At 34.4% G+C, this 16972-nt stretch overlaps 1 protein-coding gene across 3 annotated transcripts in view; it reads right to left on the bottom strand.

Moving 5' to 3' along the window:
• The window catches only part of LOC110725029 (nuclear pore complex protein GP210-like), a 32696-nt gene extending 15930 nt beyond the window's left edge, over positions 1–16766 (bottom strand). For 2 of the 3 annotated variants that reach the window (XM_021904509.1, XM_021904510.1), the window contains exons 1-23: positions 16372–16764; positions 14080–14345; positions 13516–13682; positions 13220–13436; positions 12220–12566; positions 11291–11470; positions 9074–9212; positions 8829–8977; positions 7296–7407; positions 6630–7210; positions 6398–6521; positions 5573–5850; positions 4750–4845; positions 4527–4589; positions 3745–3936; positions 3358–3417; positions 3220–3288; positions 2651–2794; positions 2366–2485; positions 888–1007; positions 625–780; positions 484–546; positions 262–380 (exon numbers count right to left, since the gene is read on the bottom strand). In XM_021904509.1, the coding sequence (XP_021760201.1) occupies positions 262–380; positions 484–546; positions 625–780; positions 888–1007; positions 2366–2485; positions 2651–2794; positions 3220–3288; positions 3358–3417; positions 3745–3936; positions 4527–4589; positions 4750–4845; positions 5573–5850; positions 6398–6521; positions 6630–7210; positions 7296–7407; positions 8829–8977; positions 9074–9212; positions 11291–11470; positions 12220–12566; positions 13220–13436; positions 13516–13682; positions 14080–14345; positions 16372–16553 (3944 nt within the window). In that variant the 5' untranslated portion in view covers positions 16554–16764. Of the gene's footprint in view, positions 1–261; positions 381–483; positions 547–624; positions 781–887; positions 1008–2365; positions 2486–2650; positions 2795–3219; positions 3289–3357; positions 3418–3744; positions 3937–4526; positions 4590–4749; positions 4846–5572; positions 5851–6397; positions 6522–6629; positions 7211–7295; positions 7408–8828; positions 8978–9073; positions 9213–11290; positions 11471–12219; positions 12567–13219; positions 13437–13515; positions 13683–14079; positions 14346–16371 lie in introns of all 3 variants that reach the window. The other variant, XR_002512120.1, reaches the window with a different exon arrangement.
• Between the last annotated feature and the right edge of the window lie 206 nt (positions 16767–16972).

The following is a 16972-nucleotide window of genomic DNA, read 5'->3' as shown; positions in this document are numbered from 1 at the left end:
GCAGCAAACAAAACTCTTTTAATACAGTACCTTTATTCAAGCTGTTAAACTATGGATCCTAATAAGTTGACACACAAGAAAAGCTCATTTAGCCAAATCTCTCTACAATTTTATGCTATACATATCAGCAAACAAAACTCTTTTAATACAGTACCTTTATTCAAGCTGTTAAACTATGGATCCTAATAAGTTGACACACAAGAAAAGCTCATTTAGCCAAATCTCTCTACAATTTTATGCTATACATATCTCTTAACATACCTTCCAGTTAGAATCTTTATAAAATTGATTTCCTCCTCATACCCATAGCTGCTCAGCTCCAAATTTGGCCGTTTGTAGTTGAAATCACTCTTATGCTCGGCATGGTGGAAATCCAGTACCTAGTTATGAGTATCAGATCCATTTAGCACAGGAATTAGCATGAACTTATCAGTACAGCACTATATATAGGTGGTTATTTTCAAGAATCACAAATAATCTAACCTTTTCGTTGTCAGTAGTCCACTCGTAATTCTTGCAAAGCTCGTAAAATGAAAACAAGTCTCCCTAAATAAGTCAAGAATATCAGTAAAATTTAGAAAGAAAGGACGATAAACATATAGACATGTATCTGACTTCTCTTACCTCGACTAAGACAGGAAAAATAGGCATCTCACGTCCAACAGCCAACTGCTGACTCTGTACATTCAAAATTGCTGCAGATGGAATCCCTACTCTGACTATACCATATGCTTGACAAAGGACTGTTCTTCCACTTCCATAAAAGGTAGAAACTATGGTCTGGCAAGGGGAAAAAAAATTAGTAAAAACAGTATAAATACATCAGTTTGACAGCAATTCATGCACTATGATACAAGAAGAAAACAAGAGTATTATCATTCTCTTACAGCATTTCCCAGTGCTATTGTATATAGTTGTCCCACAGAAGCATGAACTGCCACAGAACTATCATTCATACTTGTATACTCAATGAAGACACCAATCCTTGGTCCTCCCTTCACAGTAAGCTAAAGAAGATGTTAGAAGCATGTCATGGAGATGGAACAAAAACAAATGTTCCTGAAAATATAGTTCAATTTAATATTCTGAATCAATTATATCCCTGCCAAGTAATTTACATAAGGCAGGACAACACAACTCATTTTGACAATGGTACAGAAAACACCATTTTAATTGGGAGTAGAGAAGATAAGCTTTTTTCCCAGCAGCGCACAATCTTCTCATACACGTAGTACCTTTTTTTTTTTTTTTTTATAATAACAAAATACACGTAGTACTTTGAAAGTTGCAATTCACTTTCAAAGGATATTCTCTTGAACTGAATTGAGCAAAGTGGAGGCAATATTTCTCTCTTGCACCAAGTATCCAATTTTAACTTAACGAAATGAGCTGGTAGAATACAAGGGGATAATACAAACATCATGTTGAAACATTCATTATAAATGGTTGAATTTAAATTATAAAAACTACCTGTACTATATCTAAATTATATATTTCTTGTACATAAGGAATTCCTTGTACATTGCATTATAATTTTAACAAAATGAGAATGATACCGTACACGACTCTTATAAGTTAAACAATATAAGGACCTACCCATTCAAGACCTTCCCGTATAATGACATTCATTGTACGTGACTAATTAAAAAGATAAAGGTCAAAAACGGGCAAATGATATATTTGAGACATATTGAAAGAGCAAACATGACACACGATTAAGAGACCTACAAAATTTTGTGTCCCAAATATACTGCAAATCTTTACTTACAGAATAAACTCAAAAAGACATAAGTAGAAGGTACTCTGTCTTGCTTAGATCTAACATTTTAATTAGAAAGTTTAAATTGTTGTTTACATCTATAGTACTATATAAAGAGAAAAGACCTTTTGGTTGATAAATTTTGCTTTTCCTAAAATACCCTTCTACATTTTAAAAAATACATTTTTACCAAAAAGAAGTGCAATTAAAAATAAAATAAAATAAAAACTCTACTATCATAATTCATGACTACCTCTCTCATTTTTGTCTACAAAAACTACCATCTTACAAAAAAATACCATCCTTAAAATAAAACAAAAAATAAAAAGAATAAAAAAAACACCACCATTAAGAAAAAAATTTATCTAAAAAAAACAGAAAATTGATCTTGATAGATTACTGATATGCACATCTCTTAGCTTGTATGTATAATATTAGGACAAGATTTTCATATACTTTAATATCACAAGTTTCACTGCTGTCAGAAATACAAGTTAAGGGAGAGTAACTGTCATGCAGGCTTTTATCACAGCTAAAATACCAATTGCCTAGTGCAAATAGATTATTGAGCAGTTATACTTGATAATATTATGATCAGATACTAACCACATAAGATGCACCAGGAACCAAAAATAAATCACTAGGGTGTACCAAAGGTTGAGCATAAACTTCAATCGTGATGTTTCCACTGTATATTTCTCTACCTGACTGCTGTCTAGAAGTAACCTGAAATATAATTTTAGCAAAAAGGATTAATTAATTAAAAAAAATAAGGATAAAAAATCCGTAATTTTTTAAAAAGAAAAAAAAGTTATTTCTACCAAGAAAAAAAGAATAAAAAAAATAAAAAAAAGTTATCAATAATAGAATTTTCAATGTATGTATACTTACATAAAGAGAGGTTACTCCAGCCGATCTTCCATATATTGTGAAGTTGGAGGTATTAATATATCCGTCACCAATAGGTATATTATCACCATCTACAAGGTTGACTATATGTTCCTTTATGAATACTTGAATTTTCATGAAAGCATACTGCCAAAAGCAAAAATGAACTTAGAAGGATAAATTAGAGACAAAGGGAAATTGTCATATTTCATTGTATTTAATATGTGCCATTCAACTTAATAAAATGTTGCTTTCTCACATTACAAAGTCGGGGAAAGAAAATTATTTGGCACAATAAAAGTAACAACAATGTTTCATATATATCAAGATATTTTAAACCAATCTTATTCTTTACAATTTTAAAAGAAAAGGAGTAACTATTATATTGCCAATTGTAACCTGGAAAACAGGCTGAAGCCGCTTATTTCCCTTAATAAATTGGTTATTAATGATAGTTCATAAGCAGATATGAAATTTATATCTTCTTCCGGATGTAAAAATGAATGTTTGGAAGACAGCCCCTCATACGTGATACTGGATTCACAATAGAGGAATGAAGAGAGAAATCAAACCTGAGAAGACTTAAATAAGTTCCCGTCATCTGTTCCAGCAAGAAGGTCAATAGAGATTAAGCTTCCCTCCTGCACGTCCCCAAGGCAGCTTGTTAATCCATTTAAAACTACAATAATCCAAATTCAATATAAACTTACCATCAGGCTTATTCCTTTCTCTGGAATAATCTTGAGCCAGTCCACCTCTGCAACTTTTACCTAATATTTAAGCAAGAGAATTTTAAACAAAACCCATGTAATAGTTTTGATTTCAGACTGACATACTTTACAGCCAGAATTTGCTTCATTCTACAAGACAGATGCTTTAAAAGGATACAGAAACTGCAGCTCATTATAGAGTTTAAAGGTTACTTCTTTACAGTCTACAGTAACATATAGTTTGATCACCGACAAATCAATTTGTATGTGGAAAACTTCACGGACAATAAAAATCATTTTTTTTTAAAAAAAAAAATATATATATATATATAAAAAAATAAAAAAATAAAAAAATAAAAAAAAACTCTGCTTGGTTAGGAGAGTTACCATTGAAGCAGCCAAAAGTGTAGGAGAAAGCCCTACATCAGTTACATCTACCACTGTAGTTCCCACACCTCTAGGAACTAAAGTCAATGGTGAACACTGTAAACCTGTTGCAGGCTGCATAACTTCCAGAACTCTAGAATCTTTCACATAAACCTTCAGAAAACAACTTCCTCCAACAACTGAAAGATTCATCTGAAATAAACAACATTTACATTTGCAGCTTGAATGAACATCAGGAATATGAAATTTAACTAGCATGCAATTTAATCAACCTACTTCAAGAAAGTTTCTGCTACACATTAATGCATTATCAATGCAAATATAGGATACAATTACAAAAGGGGAAACAGAGACGAAATTTGAAAACAGAAATGTACACTTTCACTCTCCTCATTTCTTTGGTAAGTGTTGCAACAGGAAGTGGAAAGAACTTAAGGGAACACAGGGGGTAAGAGTTAAATACTTATATATGAAAGGGAGGTTGCCCCATACTCAAACCTGTAGTTAGGTGGATGTAGTATTAACTCCATTTTTAAAATAAAATATGGACTAATAGAGAGAGAGAGAAAAAAAAAAAAAAAAAAAAACCCCTCCTTTGCCTAAGCCATAGTTTCATTTTACATAGTAGACGACTTTCCCTATGCATTTTTCAAACTAATTTGCCTCAGTTCCCTTTGTGCAGCTCGAAAAATAGTTTGGCAAATCAATTCACTTAGCCCTTAGAGCAAAGGTGAAACTTTCCAATATACATTTGAATAATAATAACTGAATAGAACAGCTACCTTTGCATCAGGATTGAAGAAAAGCACGCTGAATTCAGGAAATACTTGTAGTGTAGAGACAACCTGCATTTTGTGAGAAATGTAAAGCTCATTATAATAGGAGTTCCTAATTTTAAATAATGTTTGAATGGAAAACTCTTGTTCTGCACTGTTGCGAAGATAACTTCTGGAGGAAATTGTTTCGTCCTCATTTTACAGAAATAATCTATGTTGCAGAACATACCTGAAGAAGAACAGCATCTCGAAGATCTGAAGCATCAAGTTGTGATAAAGGAGAGCCATTATTGAAATGACTCTTAACCACAGCATGAACAGTGCACTAGAAACCAAATAAAACATGCTAGATAAGGATAACAAGATATGATTTAACACTATAGCACCAGACAAGTATAATCAAGGTAAATAAAACAAGATAACATTACAGAAACCTAGCACCAGAGGAAGCATAAACTCCTTGATTAACGGTGCAAAACATTCAAAAACAATAAATTACTAAAGCAAGTAATTAAAACCTATGGTTTCCATTGATGGGTGTATTTTTCCAAACCATGGAAATAGAAGTCACATAAAAAATAAAAATAAAAAAAATAAAAAAAAAAACAAAAATGACCAAGTCCAAAGCAAAATTAAAATATTAAAACATATAACAATACCATCATGCTAAGTTAGAGCTCAGTATGATGAACTTACTTAAACAAGAAATTTTGGTAGCAAGCATGATCTAGTTAGAACATGTTATAAAAAGAATTTTAAAATAAAAAATAAAATAAATAAATAAATAAATAAAAATAAAAAAATAAAAAAATAAAAAAAAAAAAAAAAAGTGTGATGAAGAGCTAATTGCTTTTATTTTATTTTTATTCACAGAAGATAAATTCAAAAACAAAAGAAGTTCAAAAGATGAAAATTGAAGCAAAGGATTATTCTAAATAAAGGTCCCAAAGATAGAGAGATCATTAAAAAGTTACAAACGCTGAACGCATCAACCACATCAAGCATAGAGACCGGACAACAATCATCACCAAGCTTAGCTTTTTCAGCAGTACCTGTCCTGATTTATTTTCCAGACGTAGGTATCTTTCCCAACTGGATACGGACAGTTGAGAATTATAAGCTTCATCCCAAGTTGCAAGCTCCTGACAGTTGTTCAATTCCCATCTTAAGGGGACAGAAGATGAGTTGGCAAAAGCATTTCTAGAATTACTGATCCCAACTGCTGATAGTCTAATGGTCCGCCCATTTGCCACAGCTTTAGGCATGGAGCGAATGCGACCAGGGTCACGATCAGCTTGAATAGCATATTGTATAATGTCCAACTTGTTCACTGAAATAATATGCAAAAACACGAATAGTTGGAAACCCTTACACAAAAATTTTTCTTCTTGAATAACTCTCGAGAGTGGATTCTGGGTTTTTACAAAGATTGTATTGGGCAATTCTGCATCATAGTTAATTTTGGACAGGATTGGAATCCCTTACACATGGAGTTTCAAAAAAGATCAGTTTTAGCTGAGTTATCTATTCTCTTTAATAGAAGATTAGATGTGATGTAAATTAAATAATTGATGTTTGATAGGGTCATACCAAAAAAAAAAAAGGAAGCCTTAGAATTATTCAAGGACAGATGAGAATGGAAATTGTTCAAACTATTCTAGACAAAAGAAGCATCCCATAATGTTTCCTAAGGAGTCTATCTTTCAAATATTCAGCTTGAATGTGATTGGAAGCACATCGTTTATTATGAAACAGTTTTGTTATTGTGTTTCAGAACTTAGAGGACTAGTTATTTTCTGCATAATACTAAGGATTTTCAATTTTTATCAATTTTCAGGAGTTAGAACAGAAATTGGATAAAGAATTAGGAAACAAACCAGGTCCATCGGCTAGAACTACAATTGAACTAGGAAAGCTGCAACCAAGTCGCAATTTTGCCTCTGCAACCACAGGTTGCAGATGGTCATCTCCAACCAAATTTCCACGTTTGAAAACAAGTGTCTGAACATTAAAACAGGAAAGAAAGTAAGATCCCAAATCACCAAGATAAGATATACTTCTGCAGAAAATATTATCTGTAAAGAATAAAGTAAGAACAGCTAGACTTACAAAGTTACCAAGCACTTTGCATAAAACTGTGTATCCATTTCCTTCTGAACTTTGGACTTCATGGACAAGGACTCCATCCTTAGGAAGGGAACAAGTTTCATCAAGAACTTCTACAGTTTGAATATAATCAACTTCTTTCTTCCATCTTTCGGGTCCTCCAGCAAGTGCAACATTTAAATGGGATCCAAGGGCTAGATATAAATAGTTCAAATTCTCCCATCCATCACGCATTTGTTTTTCCTCCAAATCAAACCAATAACCACCAAACTTATTGCCATCTCCAGCTTGATGTAGAATAAGTGGTAAAAACGATGCAATAGAAGCAGATGCTTTTAACAATATCTGCTTGTTAAAATCAGTGTTTGTATGCATAGAAAAGGCTGCATGTAGAACAGTACGACCAGGACCAGTAGCTCTAAGGTGGGTCCAAGCACAAGTAGGACCTAGTTTAGATCGTTTGCTCTTCATGAGTTCATTCTTCATAGATGCCTCAATAGTAGAATTAACAATTATAAAAATTTCACTTCCAGTAGACCACTTTATGCGTGAACTAAAAGCATCGCAACGGTAAAAAAACACACCTGCCATCAACAAGAATTCATGAAATCAGACCCTAACATTTCAGTTAACTAAGAGCTAAATGAAACAAAACTCAGTGAGTTTTACCATTTGATGCTTTCATAGACACAGCGGCTTGAAGATGTGACCCAACAACAGTCTCTACCGGATAGTCTGGCAACATAACTATTGAAGAAGGTAGAGCAACTTCAATGTGCACCTATATCACATAAAATTAAATAAGTACAGGATCACAGAATTAAAGAAAAGTATACAATTTTTGGTACATCAGATTCAATTACTGAAACATATTATATACCATATACCAAAGCATTAAATTTAATTTATTATGCAAATAATGATTCTTCCAAGAATTCAACAAGGACTTCTTGACAACATTTTTCCTTTACAGAATCAAGTCAAACCACCTTGATCTGATTTGAAGTTAATTTTCAATTGGCCTTTATCATGAAACAATGGAGTTGTAATAATTTGCAATCCTAGAGGCAATGGTGCGACCACATTATCCTGATTGATTTTCTCTTTCTTTTTAGAACATTATTTAAATGGACAAAAAGGAATGTCACCCGTTTATTTAAAGGAAGGCTAGCATCAATATATCAAGCTCTTAGCTGATTAAAACATCCATGTACAGAGAAATTCAGATAATCTTGAGCTATAAATAAATAATTCAAGATCAGATTAACAAATTAATGATGCTTAAGATGAAAGAGGTTTGTTGATTTGTTTTGTCAATCATTTCCCAAATCCAGTCCCTATATTACCTATAAACAGTGCTGGAATCAAAGAGAGGCTGGGGAAAGCAACAGTCCCTTCCCCGCCCCCCCCCCCCCCCCCACCCCCAAAAAAAAATTCAGCCCCTGTCTTACCTATAAATAGTTGTAGAAAAATACATTAGTTATAGCTAACTGAGTTAGTAATTTTTTTTTAAAAAAAAAAAAAGAAAACTGACTTAGTATTTAATCATAGTCAAAGATGTCCATTACTATGTTAGTAAATTAGATATGAATATACTACCTCCGTTAACGGTTATTTGCAACATATACTATAAATGGATGCTAACTATTATGTGCAACAAATGTTTTTTTTTTTCCTTTTTAGGTAATCATTTCTCTCTATCTCTCTCCTCATCACATGCACCCAACTTTTTCTCTCTCAATTTTACTCTCACAAACAAATTTTGCCTAGGAGTCCGCAAACACCCCCTTTGTTGCAAATAATAGTTAACGGAGGAAGTATAATAAACCACTAGCAATAAAAAGTGAACTAATTATGGCTCTGCCATTTCTTAAGTAGACTAGTCTATAACAACATTAACTTCCCAATAAGTTACCAAAAATATCAACATCTTATCTTCATATATGACATCCAAAGAGGCTAAGTGATGTAACATAGCCCATTGCTCAACAATGGTACTGTATTCAACCGACCAACTATTTTTTGTCCTTTGATACAATTGTTCAAATAAACTATTATAGTACTATTTGGAAACCATCTGCTAAGCAGCTAAGGTTTACTATCATTTTAGATAGACAAATTTTTCCAATTATAAAAACAAGGGAAACCAGAGAAAAAAAATAATAATAACAATAAATTTAATAACAAGCAAACAGTTGTTACCTCATCAAAATTGAGATCATCAAAAATAGAAACAGCTTTAACAGTGGCTTTACCAAGCCTTTTGGCCTGAACAACACCGGTTGCTGATACAGATAAAATACTATTATCAGAGGATAGCCACCTATAATCAGCAGGTGAATTTGCACAACCTACAAGACCACCAATAAAAAAACATAGTTAGAGAGTCATAAAGTAGTATAACATAGGTGGTAACCAATTAAGCCAGGCAGGATAAGGATACATACCTCCCGCGGCATTTAGTTGTGCTTCCTGGTAGATATCTGGTGACCACGGAAGCAGAAGGGGTGACAATGAAATGTTCTTTCCTTCTCCTTTAACCCTCACTGGGTCACAGACCATAACTTCTTGAACAACCTTCAAAACCTATAGCAGAATCCACTTACATTAACACCCTCATACAACAAGATTTTGTGTTAGTTTTAGATACTGTTACTATCAGGGATCCATCTGTGACTTGATGGTGTATACTATATCGACTAATTCACAAAAGCCTAACATCAAATGAATGGGAGTCCATTCCACCAATAATTCAAATACTCAAACCTTGGAGGATCAATAGAGCAATATGCACAACAATAGAGAAGCTGCGTCTCTCTCATAAATTTGATAGCTTGCTCACCAGTCATCATGGCAAGCGGAATAGTACATATAACCTGCTGCTATTTGCATCACTGAGAAAGCAGCAGTATATAGAGAATTAAATAGGCTCTATGCAGATTATTATGGAGCAGCTCTTTATTATGTTTAAAAGAGTTTATGAGAAAGTTCAAAGCTACAGAAGGACTTTCCCATAAATATGCTATCTTAATTAGTCTAGAAAGCTCACATTGCTCAGTAGAAAATGTGTCATCCCAATATTGCTGGAGGATGGAAATCCATTGCTTCAGGTGCTTGTAATAAGAATTATATGATAAAGTTTCAATGGGCTTCTGCACAAGATCAGGACAGGTTATGGTTTAATGGATTTGTGCTCATTACATATGAGGCCCAGAGGCAGAGACTTGTGGACGTTGCAAAGTTCAAGCAATATGTACTGGGTCGTGTAAGAAAGTTGAGCTGCGGAGAGGTAGTTACAGCTTATGTTACTCGGACTCTTCATTTCACCTCACGTACCCGTGTCGACCCTCGACACTCGGACATGGGTATGACACCCGAACACTTCACTTTTAGTTAAAATCATGCAATATTTTCACAAAATAGCCGAGTCGGACGCTTGGACACGTACCCGTGTCGGACATGGGTACCCGAGTCCAAGTAACATAGGACTTACAGCTAATGATGGTTAAACTTAGATGCAAACTAGTGTGAAATTTGTATGATCTGGGGCTCCGTAATTGTGTAATCAAGTGATCAACAATATAATTATGCGGAAATTATAGACTGGAAGCAAAGAAGAGCAATAAAGAGCACAAGAAGAATTTTACATGGAAACCCTTCTCTTTCCCAAAGGGAATCAAAAACCACGAACTTTGCACTAGGACTTTAATCAATGTATGAGATGATGATACAAGGGTCTAAAGATCTCTCAATCTAAGCCTAAACACAAATTCTCTCTCTTAGACTTGTCTAACCTCTCTAATCTGATAATTACACAGAATACCCAGTGAGTGTTATGTTCTTAAATGGCTTAATAAGCTATTTATAGGGTACAATAGTCTCCTAAGTCCTAACCCTAGTAGATTAACCCCATGTTTCAGGAGATATAGGGCCACAAGGTCATGTAGTGTAGTCCTCTTGTGACTTGTTTTAGCATCAGGGTACACGGTCGTGACTCGTGGCCTACACGATCGTGTAACTCAGCCTACACGGGCATGTAGTCAGCTTCCATCCTTAGACAAGCTCCCAACGCCTCAAACTCTCATGGTATCAAATCCCATAATTGTTTCTTTCTCCAAACAATCCTCCTAATTAAACCATTTCCACAAATCCAACAAAATTATCCATCAAAAATCAATCATCTGCTAAAGGGGAGATTTGCTAAGATTTAAATGGAAAAGGATAGTTTGAAACAATCAGTTCAGAGGATATATTGGTGATATGAAAACCTTGTTAGATGTGAGCTTGTTTAGTCCTTTTGTGTGTGAAGAGACTTCCCTCCAACCATAACTAGGAAGGGCTATTTGCTGATGCAGATTGCAGAATAAAGGATTGTTCTGACTTTTGAGGTTTTACATATCTGTTCTTCTATAATGTTAATAAAGAAATCAAAATTAATTTATCATCTTCCACAGTAAACAAACAGCCTAAATCAGAATCCCTTTTTCTATAGGTTTGGTTAAGAAAAAAAAAATTCACTTTTCAAAAGAAAAAGGATGCATATTAAATAGTAAATAGTTTAGAGCCAACTTCCAAAGTGGAAGAATTATCACATAAGACTATAAGAGTGACAAATGATTTCAGTAATAGTCAAGATCTTCAATGTTATATTAGTGAAACATTACCTCTTTTGCCTCAAGATGGTCAGTAGAGTAAGTTAAAGAAGCTGATAACTTTCCAAGTCCTTCTATAGTGGCCTCTAAAATTCTAGAATGCTGCCAACCAGACTTGACGGCAACACTTTCTGGTACGGGATAATTTCTCCAGAGTTCCGGCTGATCATAGTTCAATTTCACATCCTCATTCTGCGTTCAAGTAATCAAGTAAGAACTCACACAGTTCACATACACCAAAAACGTTCACATACACCAAAAAAAAAAATTGGGATTAAAAACAGGAAAATGAACGGTCACAATTTTGTTTTGTGAAAAAATATTACACATGAGAAATGAAGTATCTAAATCAAACCAACAACTTACTAATATGTTCATTCAGGGACTCAGGGTATATGCTCTTTGACATGAACTCAGGCACACTAGACTTAAAAAGTGGAAAAGAAAACTGTAGCAAATAATAAATTTCAAGAGATGGAGAATTTGTGTGCTAATATTGAGAAGACTCGGGTCAAATTTTCCAGGACTGAAAAGATAACTGGTATTACACAAGCTACTAATGTGGTTTGTTTCTAGAGTAGGATTTGCAGCACGCCACTAGTCCACTACCCTTCCATCTCTTTAATAGAAAATGATAGGGAAGAAAGGACCAAGCTTTGGGCTTTTTCAGGTTGCCAATAAAAATATAAATGGTAATTTTGTGTTATCAGAAAAAAAGAACAATGAAAATGGTTTGTGGGAATTCCTTTTTTTTCTGAAATTAGTTGATTATAAACAAAAAATATACAAATAAGGGGTTTTGTAATAAGTGGTTCTCAATCAATTATAACATCCTTTTTTTCTTAATAAGGACTACAGCATTTTTTTGTCCTACCAGCAGCCTATTCTTTTAAAACCAAGGTTCAACCAAACACCACAGAGATATACAGATGTTAAAGTACCTTTGTTAAACAGATTACTCGAGCATCAGGCCCTCGAGAGAAAACCTTTAAATCAATGAGATATTGTCGACCAGAGACAACATACCAACATGCACTGGGGGGTGTAGGTTTTACTCCCTCAAAAGGGTCACCAGATTTAGATAGAGGCAGCAAGTGTAAAGACATATAATCTGGCAGAACAACATTCAGAGATGACATCTGGACATGCCCAGCAACCCTGGTATCCTCCACTATGATACTGGTTTCACCTAGTTTTAATGCATAAACAAGACCCATCATAGCATCCACCTGAGCTGTTGAAGTATTCAGTGCAAACCAGCGGTGATATGGAGAGGGCAAAGGCACAACTGCAAGGACAAACGTAAATGCTATGAGCAATTTGAAATAAATGCTTGCCTGCACATCCAGTTGTTACAAATTATACAACGTTTTAAATAGTTTTTCAGCAGGTACAAACTGGGTCTGTGGCAATAAGAGTTTGTAAGCATCAATAGACTTTAATGGAGAATCTAAATATAAAGTTATAATGAACTTTTTGGCTGAACGGAGCTTGATTATGTAATATAAATAACTATTGACTATATTGTTAAGTTACTTTTGCGAGATTAAAAAAACAACTTTTGGAAGTAGAGAGTCGCAAAATCTCACAATCATGCACTCACTTCATTCGATTAATTTTATTTAAAATTATTTTTAAGCATAATACCTCCTACAGTAGTTATTTGTCCCCTTTTTACAATTTGGTAATTTGGGTGGAAAGGCTAAAAGAAGAGTAAAACAGTAGTGCTAGGCATGTGTGGTGCAGACATATACTCTTATTTCAAGAATCCAGCAAATAAAGAGGCCTTTATGATTATGATGCTTTTAATTTACCAATTTGTCACCAGACACCATAGATTTAAACAAAACAAAAAAAAAAAAGGCATGCAACAGCTTTATTATATAGGCTTTTATAACATTTGCATGAAAATATACAAGAACAAGCTAGGGGAAAAAAAACCTTGAGGAATGTTCCTCCTCATGACTTTAAGACTGTACTGCACTGTGCCACCAACAAGAACAAGAACTGGGGAAGGAGGATCCAATGACATGGCTTCTGCTACAGTCAAAACAATCTTATCTGTCATGTCATCAAATTGTGGCTCAAGCAAATGAACAGAGACAATTTCATGCCCAATGCCAACTCCCTTCACTAAAAAAAGGTCTGAAAACACTCCCTGCACATAAGATATTGATTAGACAAGCTGCATTTACACAATGAATTTAATACTGAACTTCTTATGAAATAGAACATACACTATCTTCAAGCTTTGTCTGAATATTTAAATCACCACAAAATCCACTGCAGTCACTTAAAGGAGAATCACCCAAAGGGACATGAACAAGGTGATGAGATGACTCGTCACTTTCAGGCATCAGTTGCCAAATGAACCTCAAACCCACTAATGAAGAGAAGACGTTATCTGCGTAACAGATCAAGAGTGAGCTTTATGCCATGAAATGAAGCTAATTCATAAACAGAGGCCAAGCAATAATCATAGCAAAAAATATCTTGAATTACTCAGAAGCTTCTTACTTATGTAAACCATGAGAACTTTTAGTGATCCCACAAGAAGTCGTGAATAGATAAGATAAAATATATATAACTGTGATGTTGATACACTATTGCATTGAAGACTATAATTAGGAACTCATGCATAATAGGATCATCACATGTCAGTAATTCAGTATGTCAGAAGCACATAAGTGCCACCAAAAATAAACCGGAAAAGGGAAATAAATCATACCTAGGAGCATAACCACTAAAAGAACAAATACATCAAATTCAGGAGAAAATGTCAAGATTAGTGTTGTAAATACCTTCTTTGTCAAAAGCACGGACCCGAAGAGTTGCAAGACCATCCAAGTCAAGTTTAACAGAGCTATGGAAAATTTGGATCTTGGAGAACATATCAATGTATACCTTACAACGAACTACAGTTCCTGTGCGAACATCAGCGGCATAAACAGCAGTCTCCTTTCTTCCAGTGTAAGGAGCAATTGATCGTAACCGAGCACTTGTTGAACAATGGTTACTCTCATTGTATTCAGGTACAACAGATAACACATCATGATGATCCCATGACCTACCAAGCCAAAACATAAAATAACATGATTACTAGCTAAAATTATACTCCTTTTACTCATTTACTTGCGAACAAGAGATGATTATGGCTGAGGGCAGTCATTACAATCAGAAGGAAGGATTCATGGTTTTCTTATTCCCATTATAAGAGAGGCTGACGGAAAGAAGCTTAGTTTGAACATCCCAATAAAAGAATGTAATACCTATACTTAACAGCCTCAACAACCTCACCTCAGCTACAATTTGTTGACATTTCACCTTCAACATTTCACCAACTACTTTATTGTTGTTAACATTTCACATGTTATTTATGGACCTCAAGACAAGCTTTCATTCTCCTATGGAAAATTCTCTAGGGCTTTTAACGCCTATCCATGGACTTCATTGACCGTAACTCCATAATTTCTCCGGACTAAACTAGATAAGATGCCATGAGAGCAAAGATCACCAAAATAATTATTGTTAGATTTTAATCAATCTCTTCGGTTCAACTTCTTACACATAATTTTTTGGCGTAACCACCTCATGTCTCTACATTTCATTATGACCATTCTTCTCCTCACAGTATCATTGGAAAGAGCTCAGTCAGGCTCACTTCAGTTGGCAATTCAACATACTTCTCATTAGACACAATTGTCCACCATATTTTATAATTTGTAAAGGGCACCGCTACAATAGATTAAATTGGGTTAACCCCCAATCTCTATAGCACCCGAAATCTTGCTCACATCTCAATTAAATATATATCCATTTGTCATTCTCACACAAATCTCTTAGATTCCTTCCTCTAACCTTTCAATATCCAGTGGGAAACCTTAACTTTTCTATTAATTCAAATTAGTAATTATATGGTCTCCATTTTCTAGACAGGGATGGTAAGGAGGGCAACACCTGCCTGTTCATAATTCATCATCTCAATCTTATTCTACAACATGCCATCACATCATGAAGGTAATGCCATAATGAATTGACTCACATCATATAAAGAATTAATGATGACTAGGATTCATTTCACTCTAAAGCCCTTATTTTACCTTGATATCGGAATATTTTTCCCATTAGTATTTATTCGTAATTGTTTGATTGAACCTTTTCCCATAACTTCAAAGTACTTCAATAATACTTCATTGGTTTCACTTGCATAGATATAAAGGGACATCTCTATGAATGTAACTCTCATATGTTGGTTGTTTGTGTTTTTGCCAAATGTATATGTTGACTTGAAATTGTGAAAGGCCCTTGTGATGGCATGTTTTTGACTTTCTAATGATGTATTGGAAGATACTCCCTCCATCCCTATTAGTTGACACAATTTCCTTATTACGTCGTCCTATATAGTTGACACACTTCTCTTTCTTTCTGCAATGTGAGACTTTCGGACCAGCTAGTAAGGAATATTCATGTTTTGGATGTTCAAAGAGTTAATTATTGTTTAACTATGTAGTTGATTCAATGAAAACAGATAATTGAAAACAGCATGGCCTAATTACTTTGGAACTTCATCACCCCCCCCCCCACCTCCCTTCCAAACATCATTTATCCGAAAAGACAAAAACCCCTCAACTTGATATATCATTGGAGTTGAAACACTACCCTAGATCAATTTATCTTGGTAAATTTAGCAATTACAACCAGTGTGGCTTATCCACTTAGCTTATTTTAGCTTCTTGCTCATTTAGTTATCGTTGTATCGCAACTCGCGACATATTTATTAGAAATATATCCAAATACAAAACCCTGGTAAATGTAAAATCACACCCAAGACCGTAGTAACTTTGAACTAACACCCGATTTCGCTTAAAATTTCATCCAACTTAAACAGGAGCAGTAGTATCAAAGGGTGAACAATATGTGAGCATAGTTCATCAAAATCAACCGATTGCAAACAGTTTGAAAGCAATGTCACAGCACAAAACAACTAACCAAAATATCATATTTCAGCTAATAATCCAAATAAAAACCTACCAAAAATATAAACCCACATCAAAAATTGATGAAGTAAAAGAGTGAAATTATTATCAACTGACCATTTGAAGCAGCCATCACTTCCAAGGAGACGATACTCAACAGGATGAGTCATTCTTGGTGGCAAAAGAATGTTAACATCAGCAATGTGGGGCCCAGAAATACATTGAACCCAGAAATTGTTTCCATTAAATAAGATTATAATAGCAAAAATAACGAACACATTGCTGAAATGAAGCAGCATGTTCAAAGAAAACACCCAAAAATCAGCAAAACGACATTGTCAAGAACAGAAGAACTGTTGGATATTGGAGGAGGTCAAGAGAGGGTTTAAAGAAGGAAGAAGAGGGGTTTAAGAAGTGAATAATTGAAGTTAAAAAGATTGTTGAAAGAGAATCTTTTGGATAAAAGAGATTTATGCATCAATTTTCAGGATGACACATTCGAGCACTACAGAGTATGTACGAGTATTTTGGAGTCCATCTAGGCGCATAGGAGCTATTTACAATCTTTTGTAAAGAGGTGTTCCAAACGGAGGGTTGCGAGATAATGAAATTATGTCTCACAAGGGCAATATAGGCATTTCAAATGTCATTTTAGAGATGTTTCATTCAGCTGTTAAATCATACCATTGGAACTTCAGTGGTACAAAATACACTCTCA

This window comes from Chenopodium quinoa, unplaced genomic scaffold, assembly GCF_001683475.1.
Source record: "Chenopodium quinoa cultivar QQ74 unplaced genomic scaffold, ASM168347v1, whole genome shotgun sequence".
NCBI classification, from domain to species: Eukaryota; Viridiplantae; Streptophyta; class Magnoliopsida; order Caryophyllales; family Amaranthaceae; genus Chenopodium; species Chenopodium quinoa.
Note: the sequence above shows the minus strand (reverse complement) of the source record. Positions and strands in the feature narration are given on the sequence as shown.